The 21,780-nt window shown below is 44.8% G+C and overlaps 1 protein-coding gene and 1 pseudogene across 3 annotated transcripts in view; both read left to right on the plus strand.

The window, feature by feature from the left end:
* Window positions 1–21,459, plus strand: part of PCYT1A (phosphate cytidylyltransferase 1A, choline) — a 53,845-nt gene extending 32,386 nt beyond the window's left edge. For all 3 annotated transcript variants that reach the window (XM_074406106.1, XM_010341435.3, XM_074406105.1), the window contains 7 exons: window positions 3,364–3,463; window positions 10,996–11,112; window positions 11,791–11,942; window positions 14,494–14,572; window positions 15,018–15,160; window positions 16,228–16,416; window positions 17,057–21,459. In XM_074406106.1, coding sequence (XP_074262207.1) covers window positions 3,364–3,463; window positions 10,996–11,112; window positions 11,791–11,942; window positions 14,494–14,572; window positions 15,018–15,160; window positions 16,228–16,416; window positions 17,057–17,263 — 987 coding nt within the window. In that variant the 3' untranslated portion in view covers window positions 17,264–21,459. The remainder of the gene's footprint in view (window positions 1–3,363; window positions 3,464–10,995; window positions 11,113–11,790; window positions 11,943–14,493; window positions 14,573–15,017; window positions 15,161–16,227; window positions 16,417–17,056) is intronic.
* LOC141585745 (U4 spliceosomal RNA) lies at window positions 935–1,066 on the plus strand (annotated as a pseudogene).
* Window positions 21,460–21,780: the final 321 nt, after the last annotated feature.

Consider the following 21,780-nt stretch of genomic DNA (forward strand, 5'->3'; position numbering starts at 1 on the left):
ATTTTGACAGCCTTAATGAAATAGACAATTTCCTAGAAAGAGACAAATTATAAAAACTAACCAAGACAAAGTATAAAATCTTAATAGACCTATATCAAGTTAAAAAAGAAAAAAAAAGGGAATTAGTCATTAAAAATCTTCTCAAAGTCCAGGCCCAAAGTTAAAAAATTACCTGGATGTGGTGGTGCATGCCTGTAATCCCAGCTGACTAGGGAAGCTGAGGCGAGAGAATTGCTTGGGCCCCGGAGATGGGGGCTGCAGAAAGCTGTGATTGTGCCACTGCATTCTAGCCTTGGAGAGAGAGTGAGACTCTGTCTCTATAAAAACCACAAAACCGTGTAAGGAATAAATCATACAAATATTACACAAAAATTAAGGTGAAGAGAACACTTCACAACCTATTTTGTGAGGCCAGACACCAAAGCCAGAGAAAAACATCACAAGAAACAAACTGTGGTTAAAAATCCCAGGCCGGGTGCAGTGGTTCACACCTGTAATCCCAGCACTTTGGGAAGTTGAGCTGGGTGGATCACTTGAGTCCACGAGTTCGAGCCCAGCCTAGTCAACATGGCAAAACCCCATCTCTAAAAAATTAATAATAATTTTTAAAAAACAGCTTTGCAGGCTGGGCGCAGAGGCTCACGCCTGTAATCCCAGCACTTTGGAAGGCCAAGGTGGGCTGATCACAAAGTCCAGAGTTCGAGACCAGCCTGGCCAACAAGGTGAAACTCCATCTCTACTAAAGTTGCAAAAAATTAGCTGGGCGTGGTGGTGTGCGCCTGTAATCCCAGGTACTCAGGAGGCTGAGGCAGCAGAATTGCTTGAACCCAGGAGGCAGAGCCTCATTGCAGTGAGCCAAGATTGCACCATTGCACTCCAGCCTGGGTGGCAGGGCCAGACTCTTGTCAAAAAAAAAAAAAAAAAAAAAAAAAAAAGCTTTGCACGGTGGCCACTGAGGTTTATCTGAGGCATGGTTATTACTACTTGAAAACTCTTCCCAATACCCCTCTGTGATGACTTGCAGTATAGTCAGCATTGGCGATTTTTTTGACAGTCTCTATGGAGACTGAATTGAAAAAATAATACAAAAAATTAGCTGGGTATGGTGGCTCACACCTATAAACACAGCACTTTTGGAGGCCAAGGTGGAAGGATTGCTTGAGGCCAGGAGTTTGAGACCTGCCTAGGCACATGGTGAGAACTTGTCTCAACCAGAATAAAAAATTACCTGGGTGTCAGGTAGTGCATGCCTGTAGTCCCAGCTCCCTGGGAGGCTGAGGTGGGAGGATCATTTGAGTCGGGGAGGTCGAGGTTACAGTGAGCCAAAATGGCACCAGCCTGGGCAACAGAGCCAGACTCTCAAAAAAAAAAAAAAAAAACCCAGATTGGAAGAGAATAAGCAAAACTATCTTCATTCACAGACAACGTGATGCTATATGTAGAAAATGCTAAGGAATCTACGAAACAACTGGTCCTGGACGTAATAATTAACTTCAGCAAAGACATAGGACGTAAGATCAATATACAGAAAAGTTCAGTTACACAAACACAAATACAGATCAACTGCACTGTTACATACTATCAAGGAACAATCCAAAAATAAAATTAAGCCAGGCGCGGTGGCTCAAGCCTGTAATCCCAGCACTTTGGGAGGCCGAGGCGGGTGGATCACGAGGTCGATAGATCGAGACCATCCTGGTCAACATGGTGAAACCCCGTCTCTACTAAAGATACAAAAAATTAGCTGGGCATGGTGGCGCGTGCCTGTAATCCCAGCTACTCAGGAGGCTGAGACAGGAGAATTGCCTGAACCCAGGAGGCGGAGGTTGCGGTGAGCCGAGATCGCGCCATTGCACTCCAGCCTGGGTAACAAGAGCGAAACTCCATCTCAAAAAAAAAAATAAATAAATAAAATAAAATAAAATAAAATTAAGAAAACAATTCTGTTCACAAAAGCATCAAGTAAATAAAATATTTAGGAATAACAAAAACCCTTAAGTTAAGCCATCTGTAATAGAGAGATCAACATGTCTGCATAATGATTTCAGCTTGGCCTCTGAGTAACTGCATGCAATTTACATAACTTCTCTGAATCTCTTTCTCTCATTCATTTTTTTTTTTTTTTTTTTTGACGCTGAGTCTTGCTCTGTGGCCCAGGCTGGAGTGCAATGGTATAATCTTGGCTCATTGCAACCTCTGCCTCCTGGGTTCCAGCGATTCTCATGCCTCAGCCCCTCGAGTAGCTGGAATTACAGGTATGCCACCGTGCTCGGTTAATTTTTGTATGTTTAGTAGAGACAGGGTTTCACCATGTTGGCCAGGCTGGTCTTGGAATTCCTAACCTCAGGTCATCTGCCTGCCTTGGCCTCCCAAATTGCTGGGAGTACAGGTGTGAGCCACCGTGCCCTGCCTCATTCCTCTCATCCTTAAACTGAGGATACCAGTTACAGCAGTCCTTGCCTTCGGGGCTGTTATGAGCATGGGAACATATTCACAGTGTAAAGCACTACACAGCAATAATTGTACTTAATAAAGCGCCTGGAGCTGTTTCATGTTCACAGTGTAAAGCACTGCACAGCAATACTTGTACTTCATAAAGCACCTGGAGCTGTTTGCCTTCGCAGTCTTCTAGTTGAAGTGGTGTGAAAATGCACTCACGGGCCAGGTGCGGGGGCTCACACCTACAATCCCAGCACGTTGGAAGGCTAAGGCAGGTGGATCTCTTGAGGTTAGGAGTTTGAGACCAGCCTGGCCAACATGGCAAAACCCAGTCTCTACTAAAAATGCAAAAGTTAGCTGGGCGTGGTGGCGGGCACCTATAATTCCAGCTACGTGGGAGGCTAAGGCAGGAGAATCACTTGAACCTGGAAAGCGGAGCTTGCAGTGAGCCGAGATCACACCACTGCACTTCAGCCTGGGTGACAGAGTGAGGCTCTGTCTCAAAAAAAAAGAAAGAAAGAAAGAAAAGACAACAAAGAAAATGCATTTATGAATCTTGGCTGTTTGTCACATGATACAGGGGTGGCTGTTTTGCCATGCTTCAGAGGAGCCATCACTCCTGACCCAGTTAGTTGGGACTGTGCTTAGTCTCCCAGACAGATGGCTCCATCTTAACCTGAAATCACCTGCAAGACATTTATTTTTCATGCCACGATTTGCCCATTTTGTAAAAGATTACAGCTTTCATTTGTTGGTTTGGAATACCTTTTGTTCCCTTCTTTTTTACGTTATAATGTTTTAGGAAGAATTTTAGTCACATCATATCAAATAACTGATTTTTCTTTAAAGCTGCCATTTTTTTTAGTATTTCCATGTATGCCATTGAATTGAACTTTGTTTTTCATTCACTTTCCTTTTCTTAAGGGCTTACGGCAACCAGCTCCTTTTTCTGATGAAATTGAAGTGGACTTTAGTAAGCCCTATGTCAGGGTAACTATGGAAGAAGCCAGTAGAGGAACTCCTTGTAAGTAAATACCTACTTAATTTGCTGTTTGATTATTGTCTTTAGCATTCCATTGTATTGATCAAATACACACCTACTCTAAATACTTCCCTCAGTTTACTTGTAAAGGCTAATGGAGGAAAGGGGTTCTTCCCATTGGTCTTGATGCTCTATTGAGAAGGGTAACTCCACTCCGTAAACTTTCTTTTTTTTTTTTTTTTGAGACAGAGTTTTGCTCTTGTTACCCAGGTTGGAGTGCAATGGCACCATCTTGGCTCACCGCAACCTCCGCCTCCTGGGTTCAGGCAATTCTCCTGCCTCAGCCTCCTGAGTAGCTGGGATTACAGGTGCGCCACCATGCCCAGCTAATTTTTTGTATTTTTAGTAGAGACGGGGTTTCACCATGTTGACCAGGATGGTCTCGATCTCTTGACCTCATGATCCACCCGCCTCGGCGTCCCAAAGTGTTGGGATTACAGGCGTGAGCCACCGCACCCAGCCCATTTTTTTCTTATTATTATACACCTGTTTCCTGGGCTGCTGTTGTAGCTATGAGATACAGTAGAACAGAAACCATAAGATAGTATATTAGTCTGAGCTGGTTTATGATCTTGCCTATTTCTATAAAGGTCCAAATAATAATTCAGGCTGTCACATTTTTCATAGCCTTCAGAATTTCCCCCACAATCTTTCTACTTTCTGTCAGTTGGCTGTGGTCCTGCTGATTGATAGAGGACAAAAATACCCCAAGTTGGGAGGTGCTCATCACTTTATTTTTCCTGATAATTTTCCTGATATTATAAAGTTTTAAAAAACTTTATTATTTTCAAAGCCCTTCCTCTTTGCGTGCTTAATTTACATCATTAATCAGTAGTTTTTGACTACATAAATTATTAGTATATATTCAAGATGCTTTTCGAATGTGGAGCAATTGGTTTTAGAGCTCACTATAAAAAGAAACTTCCAAGAGCATTCGTTATGAATACAAAGTCCTATAGACAAATGTTCTTTTTTCTCTGTAAATTCTCCAATTTTTCCAATCCTTTTTCACTGTTTCCGATTACTATAATAAGTATTCTCTCTATCCTGTAAATGTAGGGCTGAACTAAGACTCAAACACCAGGGAATAAGAGGGAGTTACAGCCATAAGTCTATACATTTGCAGCATATACAGTTTATTTGTGGTTACTTCTTAATTGTGTTGGTAGGTTTGCTCTCTGTTGTAACTGAAGAACAGTGAAGTACAAATAGAAGTGGGCCAGGAGCAGTGGCTCATGCCTGTAATCCCAGCATTTTGGGAGGCCAAGGTGGGTGGATCACTTGAGGTCAAGAGTTCGAGACCAGCCTGGCTAACATGGTGAAACCCTGTCTTTACTAAAAATACAAAACTTATGTGGGCATGGCAGCGTACGCCTATAGTCCCAGCTACTCGGGAGGCTAAGGAGAGAATTGCATGAACCCAGGAGGCAGAGATTGCAGTGAGCCAAGATCATGCCACTGCACTCCAGCCTGGTGACAGAGTGAGACCCTGTTTCAAAACAAACAGAAGTGATACAAGTGTCATACCGGGAATTTTAACGCCTACCCCTTGGCCTTATCTTGGGTATATGTACTGTGGTTTTTGGGTCCTAAACAAAAAAGAGGCTAATTCTAGAGAATCCTTCCCTTTTGCAGAAATGTTTAGATATAGTTCATGTTGATTACAACCCTCTGATTCATTTATGATTTTTGAGTTTGGCTTCCCTTATTTGGGTAATAGGTAGGCTCCTGGGGCAGGGTAAAATGACAAGGAAGACCAGAGACTGTATGGATCAGAGCGTAAGGTGGGCAGTTCTCACTTCAAAATGCCGAAAGATAGTCTAGGTTCACATTCAGATGTGATAGTGGAGTTTGTTGGAAGCAAGAACTTTTTACGTACTCCCTAATGACACACACTTAGAATCAGTTATTCATTTAGATCTCATCAGATTGGTTGCATCACCCAGTTTGTTGCTAATTTGTCCACATACCATCTGTGGTACGTAAAAGTTGAAAAGATAGGTACTGCTTCCAAGTTTTGTTTTGTTTTGTTTTTTGAGACAGAGTCTTGCTCTGTCACCCAGGCTGGAGTGCAGTGGCGTGATCTCAGCTCACTGCAACCTTCGCCTCCCGGGTTCAAGCAGTTCTCAAATCTCAGTCTCCCAAGTAGCTGGGACTTCAGCAGTGAGCCACTGTGCCCAGCCTACAGTAAAACAGATCATTAGCGGGACAGAATTGTAGCTAAAGTCTCACCCTGGATGCTGCTACTTACTGTAAGCACTAGAATAGAAGGCCGTCAGCAAAATAATTGTATTTTTGGTGGAACAAACAGCCACAAACTAGCCTATAAATTTGCCAGCTTCATTTGAACTCTGGTTTTTCTCTCATATCTCATTTTGTCTGACTGTTTTACGTTAAATCACCAAGTAGCTAACTGCATTCATGCCAGTGCAGGACAAGGAATAAACCAATAAAGAATGTGCACATGCTCTAGTGAATTTTAAACATCTCCCTCCTGCTCCCCATGTTTTCACTAGGAAGGCTGTATAGTCTAGGAGAAGATTCTCTACTCAGAGAAAAACAAATATGATTTGAGAGATAAGAAGGTCAGCTCTGGGAATGTTTTGGAGGATGAAAAAAAAGTCAGCAGTATGTTTAACTCAGAGAAAGTAAGAAAAAGGGAGAATAAAGGGCAGTGGAAATCTGTTAGGGACAGAATGTGTCGGTGGTAGGTACTTGGGGGAATAAATACACCAAAATAGATCATTAATTGAAACCCAAGTTTCTTCTGCCTAAGGGAGGACATATGGTTACTTAGTCACCAGTGGTGCAGTGTATAATTAATTCATAATCCATATAAACCATATAATTTATCATCCAAATCAGGACAGTTTTGAGCATGAAAGGGAGCTGCTGTTAAGAATATGCAGAGGTTGAGTGTGGTGGCTCCTGCCTATAATCCTGGCACTTTGGGACACCAAGGCAGAAGGATTACTCAAGGCCAGGAATTCAAGACCAGCCTGGGCAATACAGTGAGATCCCGTCTCTACAAAAAATTTAAAAAATTAGCCAGTTGTGGTGGTGTGCATCTGTAGTCCCAGTTACTCAGGAGGCTGAGGTGAGAGGATCGCTTGAGCCCAGGAGGTCTAGAGTACAGTGAGCCATGATTGCACCACTGCACTCCAGCCTGGGTGACAGAGACCCTGTCTTTAAAAAAAAATACACACACACACACACACACACAAGCACATATATAATATGTATAATATATAAAAGATGTATTATTATATATGTATAATATATATTATGTAATGATATGAACATTAAAAGTTATATTAAAAGCATATGATTTATATAAATGTTATACATACTATAATATACGTTTGTTGTCTCGGCACATACGTGTGTGGAAACAACACATATAAATCAGGGGTGTGGTGATCCTGGCCAGCGGCCGCTCGGTTAAAGAATGGCTGATGCTAGCTTTCTTCCCAGACTAGTCTAACAGCGGCCCCTGCCGGCCATTTGGTTAATATGTCAGTCTGGGTTTGCCAAGGACTTGGGTGGAATAGTGGCCGGTGGAGATGAGCAGGCTGGGGCAGCACTGGGGACAAGAGGCACATCTGAGACTCGACAGAGAAGAGGTTCAGCGATCTCCTTGGCCCAGCACAGGATGAGCAGCTGTGCCGCCGCGGCCACCTGATCAGCAGCGTTCTGTGTGTTGCCTAGTAGCAAACGACAAAACGGTCTTACTTTTTATATTCTATCCTTGTGTTTTAGCATCGAACAGTGTGAGATCATAGCCCCTGGACTTGTTTAGGAAAAACGGAAGTGTGTTAGTTACTTCATGGACGTGACTTCTGGGATACTTTAAAATTTGTGTGTGTGTTTTTGTTTTGTTTTTTGAGGCACAGTCTCGCTCTGTTGCGCAGGCTGGAATGCAGTGCCTTGATCTTGGCTCACTGCAGCCTCTTCCTCCCAGGTTCACGTGATTCTCCCACTTCAGCCTCCCAAGTAGCTAGGATTATTAATGACGCCCACCACCACACCCATCTAATTTTTATATTTTTAGTAGAGATGGGGTTTCACCATGTTAGCCAGGCAGGCCTTGAACTGCTGACCTCAGATGATCTGCCTGCCTTGGCCTCCCACAGTGCTGGGATTACAGGCATGAGCCATCACACTTGGCCCAAAAAATTTTTAAATTTATTATTTTTTAATAGGCACAGAGCCAATGCAGTGATTTCTGGGATATGGAAGAGGGATTATTTGCTCAGATTTTGTTTTATTTTACTTTGTTTTGTAAAAAAAATTATTTTTAAAATAATTTTTAAAATAAATTATTTAATTATTAAATAAATTACTTTTTTTTTTTTTTTTTTTGAGACGGAGTTTCGCTCTTGTTACCCAGGCTGGAGTGCAGTGGCGCAATCTCGGCTCACCGCAACCTCCGCCTCCTGGGCTCAGGCAATTCTCCTGCCTCAGCCTCTTAAGTAGCTGGGATTACAGGCACGCACCACCACGCCCAGCTAGTTTTTTTGTATTTTTAGTAGAGACGGGGTTTCACCATGTTGACCAGGATGGTCTCGATCTTTCGACCTCGTGATCCACCCGCCTCGGCCTCCCAAAGTGCTGGGATTACAGGCTTGAGCCACCGCGCCCGGCCATAAATTACTTTTTAAATAATCTTTTTCTTCTTTTTTTTTTTAGTTGACACATGCTGGCAGTAAAAAATAATTTTTAATAGCGATAGGGTTTCACTGTGTTGCCCAGGCTGGTCTCAAACTCCTGGGCTCAAGCAGTCCTCCTGCCCTGGTCTTCCAAGTGCTGGGATTACAGGTGTGAGCTACCACATCCAGCCTGCTTTGTCTCATAGAGGAGAATACTGAGGCATAAGGAAGTTAAGGCTACAGAGGAAGAAAGCTGGTTGGCAAGCTTGAGCTATGACCTTTCTGACTCTTAAATCCATTAAATTAATTATTAGTTTTTCATTAGATTGGTGGTATAATTAAAATTTTTTATTTGCTGTATTTTAAAATCAGTACAACCAGCCTAGGCTGGGTGTGATGGCTCACACCCGTAAGCCCAGCATTTTGGGAGGCCAAGGCAGGTGAATTGCTTCAGGTCAGGAGTTTTGAGACTAGCCTGGCCAACGTGGCGAAACCCTGTCTCTACTAAAGATACAAAAATCATCCCTGCATGGTGGCTTTCAGCTGTAATCCCAGCGACATGGGAGGCTGAGGCAGGAGAATCACTTGAACCTGGGAAACAGAGGTTACAGTGAGCCTAGATCATAACACCATATTCCAGCCTGGGTGACAGAGCCAGACTCCATCTTATAAAAAAAAAAGAAAAAAAATACAACTAGCCTGGGCAACATGTGATATTCCATCTCTACAAAAAACAAAAATTAGCTGGGCATGGTGTTGTGTATCTGCAGCCCCAGCTACTTGGGAGGCTGAGGTGGGAGGATCATTTTAGCCTGCGAGGTGGAGGTTACAGTGAGCTGAGACCACACCACGGCACTCCAGCCTGGGTGACAGAGCCAGACCTTGTCTCAAAAAATCAAATCAAATGAAATCCATACATTCCTACAGTTAATATCCATAAAGTACAAAGAGGGCGTAAAGTCAAAGGTCTTCCTCTCAAGATCTGTCTCACAGCGACCTGGTATCCCCGTAACAGGCAACCAATATTACCAATTTCTGTGACTATCTAAGTAAATCGTTTATATCTCCTCCGACCTTGTTGTGGGTGTATTATGCTATATTCAATCTTCCATTGAAATTTAGGCTGTTTCCTAACTGTTGCTATTATAAACAGCACTGTGCTGAATAACGTCTATATTTACTGTGAGGTAATTCCCAGAGTTGGAATAGCTAGGCCAAAGATACAAGAATTTGTTGTTTGTCTTTTAATAGATACTACCTAATTACCCTTTTAGAAAGTTGCTGATAATTCCTTTCAGCAATGTATGATTTCTTGGTTTAAAATCTACTTGTTTACGAATAAAGCTTTTTGAAAACAAACATTCATAAACTTCCTTCCCTTGATTCGCTGCCCTTAAGACAGGAAGGAGATGTGTCTGGTCCTCAGCCTCAGCGCAGCACGTCTGATGGCACTTTGGGCCCATCTTTCCCAAAATGACACAGATGTTCCTACTGTCACTTTCTGGTGCTGCAGTCAAATAGCTCTTCCTTTACTCACATAAAGGAAATAAGTTACATGGACTCCTTAGATTTATTATTTAAACTTTGATGAACCATTATGCTGGTTTCATTTTTAATGTTTATTTGGCTTTGGACTTAGTCTTGTACCCCAGGAAATAATTTCTTGCTTCTAAGTTGACAGTCAGTTCTCTGTTGTTTTTTGTGCCTGAGAAGTTTTGTACAACCAGGCTAACAAAGACAGTTAGTTGAGATGACGATGTCAAAAATACCTTTATAGGCTGGGCATAGTGGCTCATACCTGTAATCCCAGCATTTTGGGAAGCTGAGATGGGACTGCTTGAGTCTAGGAGTTCAAGACCAGCCTGGGCAACATTGTCTCTACAAAAAATGAAAAAATTAGCTGGGCATGGTGGTGTGCACCTGTGATCCCATCTACTCGGGAGGCTGAGATGGGAAGATCACTTGAGGCCAGGAGGTCGAGGCTGCAGTGAGCTATGATTGCACCATGGCACTGTAGCCTGGATGACAGAGTGAGACCCTGTCCCAGAAAAAAATGAAAAGGTCTTTACTTATAGTCAAGGAAGTCTGTGATGTTGTTTTTCATAATCCAACCTACCCCCAAAATCAGGGTGAATACCCAGAGAACACCTTGAATGAGTATGCAGTCACGGAACTCACAGTGCCATTTCCATCTGCCAAGTACAGGATATTGAATAAATGTATTTTTGTGGCTGGGCGTGGTGACTCACACCTGCCATCCCAGCCCTTTGGGAGGCTGAGGTGCGCGGATCACTTGAGGCTAGGAATTCAAGACCAGGCTGGCCAACGAGGCAAAACCCCGTCTCTACTAAAAACCCAAAAAGTAGTCAGGTGTTATGACATGTGCCTGTAGTCCCAGGTACTCGGGAGGCTGAGGCAGGAAAATCACTTGAACCCGGGAAGTGGAAGTTGCACTGAGCCAAGATCGCACCACTGTGCTCCAGCCTGGGCGACAGAGCAAGGTTCAGTCTCAAAAAAGAAATGTATTTTTGTGATAAAAATTTTTTTTTTTTTTTTTTGAGACGGAGTTTCGCTCTTGTTACCCAGGCTGGAGTGCAATGGCACAATCTTGGCTCACCGCAACCTCCGCCTCCTGGGTTCAGGCAATTCTCCTGCCTCAGCCTCCTCAATAGCTGGGATTAACAGGCACACGCCACCATGCCCAGCTAATTTTTTGTATTTTTAGTAGAGACGGGGTTTCACCGTGTTGACCAGGATGGTCTCAATCTCTTGACCTCATGATCCACCCGCCTCGGCCTCCCAAAATGCTGGGATTACAGGCTTGAGCCACCACGCCCGGCGACAAATTCTTTCATTTGTATTTAGGTGAGCGGCCCGTGAGAGTTTATGCTGATGGAATATTTGACTTATTTCACTCTGGTCATGCCCGAGCTCTGATGCAAGCAAAGAACCTTTTCCCTAATACATACCTCATCGTGGGAGGTAAGAAAATATCTGACGACTTCAGGTGCTGTGAAGAACAAGATGATAGTAGCCTTTCTTTCTCTTCTGTCTTTACAACCTGAGTACATGGCTCTTGTTTTCATTTTTAAATGAAGGATGTCGTACAGCCTTTCTAAAACACGTGACGTATGTGAGGTACTTGCAACCTAAATCTGGAGAGAGGAGCTTCGAGCTCATTGACTGTGACATCTGACATTTATCTCACTGTTTTTAGCGGAGTTTCTGCAGTCACAGGAGCAACAGTGACTTCTGTTGCCTACTTAAAAACATTTCCTTTAGATTTCAGTTTATCGTTTTGAATCAACTGGAGTATAAAAGCCTGCCAAGGAAATGTTATGTGGTCCAGTCCAGCATTAATAAAACAAGAAAACATGTTTAAGAACTTAATTGATACCGACATGCACAGCAGGTTTATTTCAGAGTCAAAGATCTTGGTCCCCTGTTGCACTGTTTCTTATCCAAAGTATGAACATACTGTTCGTGTTGCTCCTGAAAGTATACGCTGCGTTAGGACGGGCATTGTGCCCAGGTTGAACTACCTTGAGAAGACTTTTCTCCAGTTGGGGAAGATGGTTGCAGTCCTAAGAAGTGGGAGGAGACGGGAGTGGTTAAGCAAAGAGGGTTCTGACTCATGGCTTTCTGGTGTGGGGAACTCAGTTTGCAGTGATGAGCTAACGCACAACTTCAAGGGCTTCACGGTGATGAATGAGAATGAGCGCTACGATGCGGTGCAGCACTGCCGCTACGTGGACGAGGTCGTGAGGAACGCGCCCTGGACCCTCACACCTGAGTTCCTGGCAGAACACCGGGTAAGAAACCGGGCGCATGTTCCCTTCCTTGTTCCAGGACTGCCTCAACTCTCAATGCTTGTGGCTGGTTTTCCACTAGCCCTGTTTTACTTCTGCCTTTTCGTAGGTTTCATAGGAGCTGGTGGTGATGCTCCTAGTGGTGGCAGTCATCCCTGACATTACACAGGGTTGGATGGTTTGCAAGCACTTTTGCATTCATTCTATTCCATTTTCTCCCCACAACAGTCCTGTGGTATGGTCATCATTTCCACTTCACACATGAGTAACGAGGCCTAGAGAAACCAAGTAACCTGCCCCAAGTCATACTTAGCAGGGCCGGGAACTGAAGTCTTCGGTTACGTTACGTGACTTTCCCCCACCCCTAACAGCATGCCAGTCTCCTTAGCATATCCGTAGCCCCAGGCACATTCTGAAGACCTCACATTACTGGGAAACAAAGCAGATGAACATGGACTTTTCTTGACTTAAGGTTCATTTCAGGGCTTTGATCTTAGGCTAGAAATTGTGTGGAATCAGAAGTTAAGGATATTTCTCACTTTTACTCAGTGAGTGATTGTAAAATCCCTTTCCTCCTTTTAATTCTCCCACATTAAAGTAACAGATGTCAGCCAGATGTGGTGGCTCATGCCTGTAATCCCAGCACTTCGGGAGGCCAAGGTGGGAGCATCACTTGAGCCCAGGAGTTCAAGACCAGCCTGGGCAACATAGCGAGACCCTGTCTCTATTTAAAAAAAGAAAAAGCCACAGATTTCCTGTAAAAGTTGAGAAGGATTTATTAGGCCGGGTTAGGGACCCCCAAGCCTGAGGACACACAAGCATGTGGTCAGCTCCCTACAGGGGCATTGGGAATGCTGTAGGCAAACTGTTCTTGGAGGCAGAAAGAATAAAAGCTGCCAGAGTGCTTCTAAAGCAATACATGCATAAGCCTGAAGAGGGGATGTTTATTGTAACGACTGAGGATATTGAGGGCTAGGACAGACCTCCTGTAATTCTCTGGCTTTTCCACATCAACATTTTGCAGCCAGTAGCACCAAAGGTAGCAAGCTTATTCTCACATCACAGCAGGACAGCCCCAGACAGAAGTATGAGCTTAGCGGGATTTCTAACTTCTCTTTTCTCTTTATTGACAGTATATACTCAGCTGTGAGTTTTGCTTGTTCCATTCTTTTTTTTTTTTTTTGAGACGGAGTTTTGCTCTTGTTGCCCAGGCTGGAGTGCAATGGGGTAGTCTCGGCTCACTGCAACCTCTGCCTCTGGGGTTCAAGTGGGGTTCAAGTGATTTTCCTGCCTCAGCCTCCTGAGTAGCTGGAATTACAGGTGCCCACCACCACACCTGGCTAATTTTTTGTATTTTTAGTAGAGACAGGGTTTTGCCATGTTGGCCAGGCTGGTGTGGGACTCCTGACCTCAGGTGGTCCTCCCGGCCTCCTGTTCTTTACTTTGCTGCCTGTGGATCCCTGACAAGTTGTTCATGAGTAACTGAGATGCCAGCTGAGGATCTCTGACACAGCCCCAGTCAGCGTGCGCTACACGACAGCGGCCTCTGGGAGTTGGTATAGTGATCTTAGTAACTATTAGCAAAAGGCCTGTGGCCCTTTCAGGAAGGAGCACGTGAAGTTTGGCATGTCTCTGAATGACATGAATCCCAGAGCTGTTGATCTCTTCTTGTTCTTGCAAAGGATATTAATAGTAGTAAAATGGCCTGGCATGGTGGCTCACACCTATAATCCCAGCACTTTGGGAGGCTGAGGTGGGCGGATCACTTGAGGTCAGGACTTCATGACCAGCCTGACCAACACAGTGAAACTTCACCTCTACTAAAAATATAAAAATTAGCTGGGTGTCATGGTGCGCACCTGTAACCCCAGCTACTTGGGAGGCTGAGGCAGGAGAATCACTTGAATCTGGGAGGCAGAGGTTGCAGTGAGCCAAGATCGTGCCATTGCACTCCAGCCTGGGTGACAGAGTGAGACACTGTCTCAGAAAAAAAAAAAAAAAAGTAGTAAAATGATAGATCTTTTTCTGGCTTCGGGTTTGTATTTCTCAGGAGTGTAGACGCGTCTATTCCAGTTAAAGGGCTCGTGGTTGCTATTTTATATTCCCTTTTCTCCTGGACTGAGAAACCAGCTAAGAAAGAAGTAACCTCTTTCTCATATTTTTAGAAACCCTCATTTGACCAATCCTTCCAGACCTAGGACAGGGAGATTTCCACCTTTCCTAGGCTGCACCCATGAACTGGCTCACCAGCAAACCCTCTGGCCCTACTGATACTGCAAGGTGATGGTACGCAGAGTGAGGGTAACAGTAGTCTGGTAGTCTGGTAGAAATAGCTAGAAAAGCAGCTGGCTAACTTCATATCTACACTCCATAAATAATGAGGTCGGGTGATTTATGAGTAGATTGTAGAATTTATGAGCAAAGGAAAGAGAGATACGAAGTCCACTGAGGCCTGGCCTCTGCTTACTGTTTTTTCTCTCGGCCTGAGAACGTGTCCTGGGTCTTTCTGAAAGGCAGCTATCCTGGGTTTTAAATGATGTCTCCTTCTTTTCAGATTGATTTTGTAGCCCACGATGACATCCCTTATTCATCTGCTGGCAGTGACGATGTCTATAAGCACATCAAGGAAGCAGGTGAGTGGGTTTCTCAGGGGCAGCCGCGGATGTGCAGCCATAGTGCTGCTTTACAGAGGAAAATGTGTACGTTAGAAGCTTAACATCTTTCAGGTCACGTTTTGGGTAAAAGGTAAAGATGAGCATAGCATCCATCAGTTCTTTGCCATTGGTTTGTGACATCCATCGATTCTTGGTCTAAACATCTGCTTTTGATATCTCTCTTAATTTCAGGAGAGCTTCCTCATATTTTTCTTAATATTAGGGCTACGTAACTCTTGTTTGTCTTACCTCTAGCCTTTGATTCAGTCTTCCTTCTGTATGTCAGTATCTCAGTTTCATTTAGTAATAACAGATTCTGCTTTTCGAGGAAAGGAAAGGAGTGTTGCTCCCAGTTTCCATGTAGTCTTCACACTGGAGCCAACCAGAACTTCACAGTGTCTGTCTGTATGTGTTTCTGAGTTAGGCATGTTTGCTCCAACACAGAGGACAGAAGGCATCTCCACATCAGACATCATCACCCGGATTGTGCGGGACTACGATGTGTATGCGCGGCGGAACCTGCAGCGGGGCTACACAGCGAAGGAGCTCAACGTCAGCTTCATCAACGTGAGTTCCAGCCTCACCCGAGTCCCCGCTCTGTAGGGTACATACTGCCTCCCACTGCATCTTTGCCGAACTGGCTTTGCAGCTGGTTCTAATGATCACTCCCAAAAGATCAGTGAACGAATCACCACTGTGTTAACTCTGCAAAGAGAAGGAAGCAGCAGCTTCTGCCGTGATGGCCTTGCGCCAACACATTCATATAAAGCCACACAACCGACGAAGTAAGTACGAATGTGCAATTTATTTTTATTATTTATTTATTTATTTTTGAGACAGAATCTTGCTCTGTTGCCCAGGCTGGAGTGCAATGGTGCGACTTTGGCTCACTGCAACCTCCGCCTCCTGGCCTCAAGCATCTTCCCACCTCGGCTTCCCAAAGTGCTGGGATTACAGGCGTGAGCCACTGTGCCTGGCCAACGACACTTTTCATTTGACTAAATATTTCCTTCCCTCCACCAGAGGGTTTACACCATTTTCCTTATCTTTAGGAAAGTTGGCAAGACCAAAGAGTTTCATCATTTTGCAGATGAGTAAATGGACTTTCAAATACCAAAGAAACAAAAAGCAAAAACCACAACTCATTTAAAAATAGAGTAAGCCAGTGATAGAGGGGAAACAGCTAGCATGATAAGCAGATTAATTAGGTAAAAGATCTAGATCTTCCTCTTCCAGTCGATTGTAATTGGTTTATTCTCGGTAGTATTCTGCAGTGATCTTTTAGTTGCCTCTGTATCTCCATTTAAAATGAGATTTGGGTCATACTGGACATGTTTATGTTCCAAGTTGATGTTTTATCTGTAAAACTCTGACTTTCTTTGGCTCCGTGCCTGTCTGTTACTGGGTATAGCCTGTATGTTTAGTTTAGACCCAAATGCACACAGTATTAGAATTACCACTTTTTGTATGAGCATCCACAGCATATCTTAGCTGTTACTATGCTAATGACGTGGGGTAGATTAAAGCCAAGCAAAATTCTACACTGAAAACAGTGGGCCATGTTTTTTCTTTCTCTTATGGCAGGGAAGTTTAGGATGAGTATTATTTCTCAAAATAGTTATTTCTTAATCTAGGAGAAGAAATACCACTTGCAGGAGAGGGTTGATAAAGTAAAGAAGAAAGTGAAAGATGTGGAGGAAAAGTCAAAAGAATTTGTTCAGAAGGTGGAGGAAAAAAGCATCGACCTCATTCAGAAATGGGAGGAGAAGTCCCGAGAATTCATCGGAAGTTTTCTGGAAATGTTTGGTCCAGAAGGAGCACTGGTACGTTCTTCCCACTGGATAATTTAGGGAATTCCCATGTTGTGGAGAGAATTATAGAATCATTGAACAGAAAGGGACGTCGACATTAAGAAGTTATCTAATCTGTTCCCCTTATCTGGGCAGAACTGTGTTTCAACTGTCCCCAAAAAGGTTTCTGAAATCTTTACAGAAAGAGGTTACACATTCTCCTAGATAATTTTGCCAGCTCTCTATCAGCCTTGAAATCTGGTGACAAGATAAGCAAGTAGCCTTGCCCGGCTTCTTTCTGTGGTATGATTTTATGTAGAAGGAAAGGAAAGAATAAAGAACAATAAAAAAAAAGCGGCCTCCACTCCAAGTAGCTATAGCAGGACCCCCAGGGCAGGTGGGAATCTGTCTTGGTGGAGTAGCTGTCTTTTCAATCCAATACAAGACTGAGCGAGTGAGCCCTAGGTTAGATAACAGGAAGGATCTGTCTGTGAGGGTGTTTGGATACTAGAATCGATTATTCAGGACAAACGGAAAATTTCCCAGTTGATGATAGCAGGTGAGATCCCTTAACTATAGAGTGTAGCATAGACTACCCTAGTCCCAGATGCTTCAGGGATGCTTTAGTAGGATCCACAGGTTTTTTTCTAACTCTTCCTTTTGATTTCTCCAGAAACATATGCTGAAAGAGGGGAAAGGCCGGATGCTCCAGGCCATCAGTCCAAAGCAGAGCCCCAGCAGCAGCCCTGCTCGTGAGCGCTCCCCCTCCCCGTCTTTCCGATGGCCCTTCTCTGGCAAGACTTCTCCACCCTGCTCTCCAGCAAATCCCTCCAGGCGCAAGGTGGCAGCCTGTGATATCAGTGAGGACGAAGAAGACTGACTTTCCCTCCCTCCTTTCCTTTCCTCTCCCCATGTCCCGTTACCTTCAGAAGCTCTCTGTTGAATTCCAAATTGTGACCCCAACACTAAACCTAAGGACAGCTACAAAGGAAAGACAACCGAGGCAAGAGGACCTAGGACTCGGGGAACCGAAACAGCCCATCCTCCAGGAGACCTCACTCACCCCGCCAAGGAGGTGGCCTGCACCCTAGAAGCCTCCTCTGCGTCCGCTCACCCTCCCCAGGGTATGTTCACGTTCATGCTATGTTCACGTGATCTCGACAGGGAAATGGTCATTTTTATTAATTTTTTAAAATTAGTCTTTCAAATGTAGAACTAATTTTTTTGCCCCCGAGGAGTGGGCAGAAGGAGGAGGCAGTGTAATCCGCAGAGGCCTTTTCTTCCCGGTCCACTCTAGCATTTGCCTTCTGTTCTGAAGCAAAGTGGCTTGCCAAGTCCTTCCCGAAATGAGCCGTGCCGATGGGTGATTTGTGGAGAAATACCCTAATTTTGATTTCCTTAAGGAAAGGCCAAAAGCCGAATTACAGTCACAGATCCCCTCAATGTGTGGCTGTCACCAGTGCCACTGTGGCTGTGGGAAGAAGGAGATCTGAGCCTCACTTTTCTTACTCCCTGAGGAGTTTCTTGTTGGACCCAATGGGGTCCATGAAGACACTGATGGGGATGGAACCAGACCCATGGCGTCACCCGCAGTGTTTCTGCTGTGTTCATCGTCTCAGAAAACTCTGTTGCCCAGTTCTTTGGGAGCTTCCGTCAGTCTCTTTCCTGCCATCTACCTTTGAAGGAAGGAACACTTTTAGGGTGACTGATAAGGAGAGGAGCGGGACAATACTCAAACCTATACCGTGTCAGCTGAGAGAGTTTCCTACTGGGAGTAAGTGCCTGGCCCTGCTGCTCCTATTTGAATGCTATTAATATTGCCTAGCCTTTTAGAAAGGGTACTTTGTAAATGTCTGCCATTGGAACTTGATGTTAATCCATTTTGCTCATAGCCATATTGAATATTTAGATTTGCACCGAATGTAGAAGCAAAAGCCTAAGGAAAAACCTTCCTTTCTAAAGCAACAGCCTTATCTTGACCTGTGTCCCCCTTAAGAACATTCTTCACTGGAACCAGTGCTCCATAGAGTGTTTCTTTCCCTCTGAGAGCTGCAGCTGGCAGGGATTTCCCTCCGCCGCCCCCAAAGCAAGCCACAGAGCACACCCTCATGTGACAAGAGTGTGGTAGCTTTTCTCCCCAGTTCTCACACACGCCTGGTGGTTGTGGTCCCATCTCCTGCGTTAGCTTGCCCAGGGGATTCAACACTTGGATTGCAAATAGAAGAATGCTAATGCTGAGCGCCTGCTGTTGAGCATGATCTAACTTTCAAAGCCTCAGTCTCCCATCTCCTTAGCTACATGGATTCGCAGATCATCAACCACCGGTGACCCTGTACTAGATTCAGGGGGAAATTGCTTATGTCCAGGCCCCACCCCTGTCACTCATAAATACCCCTGTGGGGGTGGAGAGTCAGTGTTTTCAGCTAAGAAAACCACATTTTCTCTTTTCTTGCCTCTCTGCTAGGACTGTGAGTGTCTCATGGTCCACTCCCTAAACACTTCCTGGTAACACCTGTTCTTCTGCCCGAGGGTCAGAGGCTAGAATCATTGCCTGCACAGCAGGACTACCGAGGCTCTTAAAACTGGGAGTACCCAGGCCTGGTGCAGTGGCTCACACCTGTGATCTCAACACTTTGGGAGGCTGAGGCTGGTGGGTCACTTGAGGCCAAGAGTTTGAGACCAGCCTGACCAACATGGTGAAACCCCATCTCTACTAAAAGTACAAAAAATTAGCTGGGCGTGGTGGGGCATGCCTGTAATCCCAGCTACTCTGGAGGCTGAGGCAGGAGAATCCCTTGAATCCAGTAGGCGGAGGTTGCAGTGGGCTGAGATGGTGCCATTGCCCCCCATTCCAGCCTGGGTGACAAGGCAAGATGCTGTCTCCAAAAAAAAAAAAAAAAAAAAAAAAACCACAGAGAGAGAGAGAAATAATTAATAAAAAATTAAATAAATAAAAAAACTTGGATCACCAGAGTGAGACACTGTCCCTAAAGAAAAGGAAAAAAAAAAAAACCACAGAAATAATTAATAAAAAATAAACTTGGATCATTCAGAAAGGTAGGAGAGGGCAAACGCAGCCTCCTGTCCTGGCGACCTATGAAAATGGCATTTCTAACTCTTCTCACGAAGCGCAGTTCTTCTATCAAACCCGATTCATACAAGCTTTGGCTTGGAATCCTGTCTTTGAAACAGTTGAAGTTAGTGTTTTCCTGTGTGACCGGCTTTGTGTAGTCTCGTCTTTGAACTTTTCTCCTTCTGGGAATTCTGCCTGCTTCGGTCCGGCTCGCTCTCCCGGCGTGGAAAGGCAGCGAAGCCGCCCCACTTGTCCCTTAGCGGGACGTTGTGCAAGTGTGTTTGGATAGACAGAGAGAGGCCCTGAATGCGGTTTTCCCCACACCTCCTGAGTTACTGTCTGGGTCCCAAATGTCGGAGCCCTCTTCCTCTGCTCTCACTGGGCTGCTGCCGGCGTGCCCTGTGCATGGAAAGGGACCCGCAGGCTGACAGCAAATGTACATGGCCTCGGGAGACTCCCTTTCCCCTTTTGGTGAGCTCCTGCCCCCTCCGTCTCATAGTTTGACCGAAAGCTAAAAACTTTTATGGTGTGGCACATCAGATACTTCGGGGAAACGTGTTCTGAGGTGCTGGACAGGCGTGGGTAGACGGTGGGCTGCTGCATCATGTGATCGTCTGTGCCCACGTGAATGAGGTTAGAGGTTTGTACACCGCAAGGCCTGTGATCTAACTCTTTGGATATCAGTGTTCGAGGCTGTGGAGCTGTTTCCCCGAATCCCATGCCAGAAAGCAGTCAACATGGAGGGGCCAGATGTGGCCGAGATGATAGAGCCAGAAAAGCTGGCCGTAGAGCAGACAGGAGAAGGCCAGGGCCAAAGCCTGGCAGCTGGAGCTGAGGAGGTGCCAGCGCTGCCCCTGCCTGAAGGTGGGCTGGACAGAAAGCTTGCTCTTTTCTCATGCCGGGCGCCGAAGCACTGAGGGACGGAAGTTGAAACTTCAGAGGCCTAGAAATGGATGGTTGGTACTGCTGCAGCTGTTCTGACAGCTAGAGCCAGAGACCGTGATTTTGCTGAGGCTTGGGTAAGAAAGTTAGGGATGTGAGGAGGCTGAAAATCCTGGAGAGGAGAAACCATGTGAGGGAGTTGAGAAAACTTTTGACACTTTCTGATCGCTGACAAGCCCGGATGTTTTTCGAGGCTGCACAGCTGGTCACATGATCTCTAGATACTCTTTCCACCATGGTTCACGGGGCTGTGTTCTTCCTTCCTGGATTATCGTGACTATGGGTAGCTAATTTTCAGGGCTCATTGCCTTTTTAATCCTGTTCCAGATCACTTACCAAAATCTTTCCAAATCAGTTCTATTTTGCTGCTTCTCTTTAATTATCTGAAAGCCATAGCTTCTAGATTTTCTATCAGCGCTCATTCTCACCAGAAGTTGAACCAATACAGGTAGAAAAAGAAAACTCCCTTAACAATGTTTTTAACTAATGCTATTTTTTTAACCTTACCAATATAAGTATTTTTAAAGGTTATATTTTTCAGTCATAACAATGATTGTTCTTGTTTTCTCTCATAGTATAGATTGTCCTGGGATAGAGAGTGGTGCCTAGCTTCTGTTTTTCCAAATAAAGAAGTAGAACGTGTTACTGGGATTACACCACTTAATGTTAATTTTCTTGAAGAAGAAAGATTTTGTCTGCCGAAGTCTTATGTTGGCGCTCGGACTGAGGTAGAGAACAGAAGCCGGGTTAGCGCTGGGATGAGTCGGGTTGCCTTCCTGTAGGTTTGAAGTGGGCCTTCCCGCCTTTTGAGGGGGAAAACTGTTTTGAACACATGTCTTGGATTCGTTGGGTTGTTTTGTATTGAGGATCCCAAAAAAGACAAGAGTCTTGGAAAGGACTACTCACTTCGTCGTGAATGTCTGCCCATCACCAGTGTGAGCCCACAGGGAAGAGCTCCTCAGCTGGGGTTCAGTCTGTACTTTTCCTGTCCGTTACTAATCTGTTCTCAGTCATTTGGATTTTGTTATTTAGCCAAATAAAGGCAATGTGGTTTTACCTGACGTTCCATTTCCTGTGCTGTGACCTGTGTGTGGTGCATGTTGTGGATTTGGGACTTTCACTTGGCCTCTCAGTACCTGTGCTTCTGCATACTCATTCTCTCCTCAGAAATCAAGCTCCATGCCCGCAGTATCAGGAGATTTGTTTTGTAGCTCGTCACCGAAGACTCAAAAGCCCGTGTGCCACAAAGCAAGGCTGACCCACACCCCCAGGCCTCGTGTGGTGGTGCCCTGGTAACACGTCTGTAAGGGAAGGAGCACCTTCCATCTGTTCTCGAGGCCTGGCTGCTTCAAGACTTTGGGCAGGTGCTATTTTTGCTTAAC

This window comes from Saimiri boliviensis, chromosome 9 (assembly GCF_048565385.1).
Source record: "Saimiri boliviensis isolate mSaiBol1 chromosome 9, mSaiBol1.pri, whole genome shotgun sequence".
Classification (NCBI taxonomy): Eukaryota; Metazoa; Chordata; class Mammalia; order Primates; family Cebidae; genus Saimiri; species Saimiri boliviensis.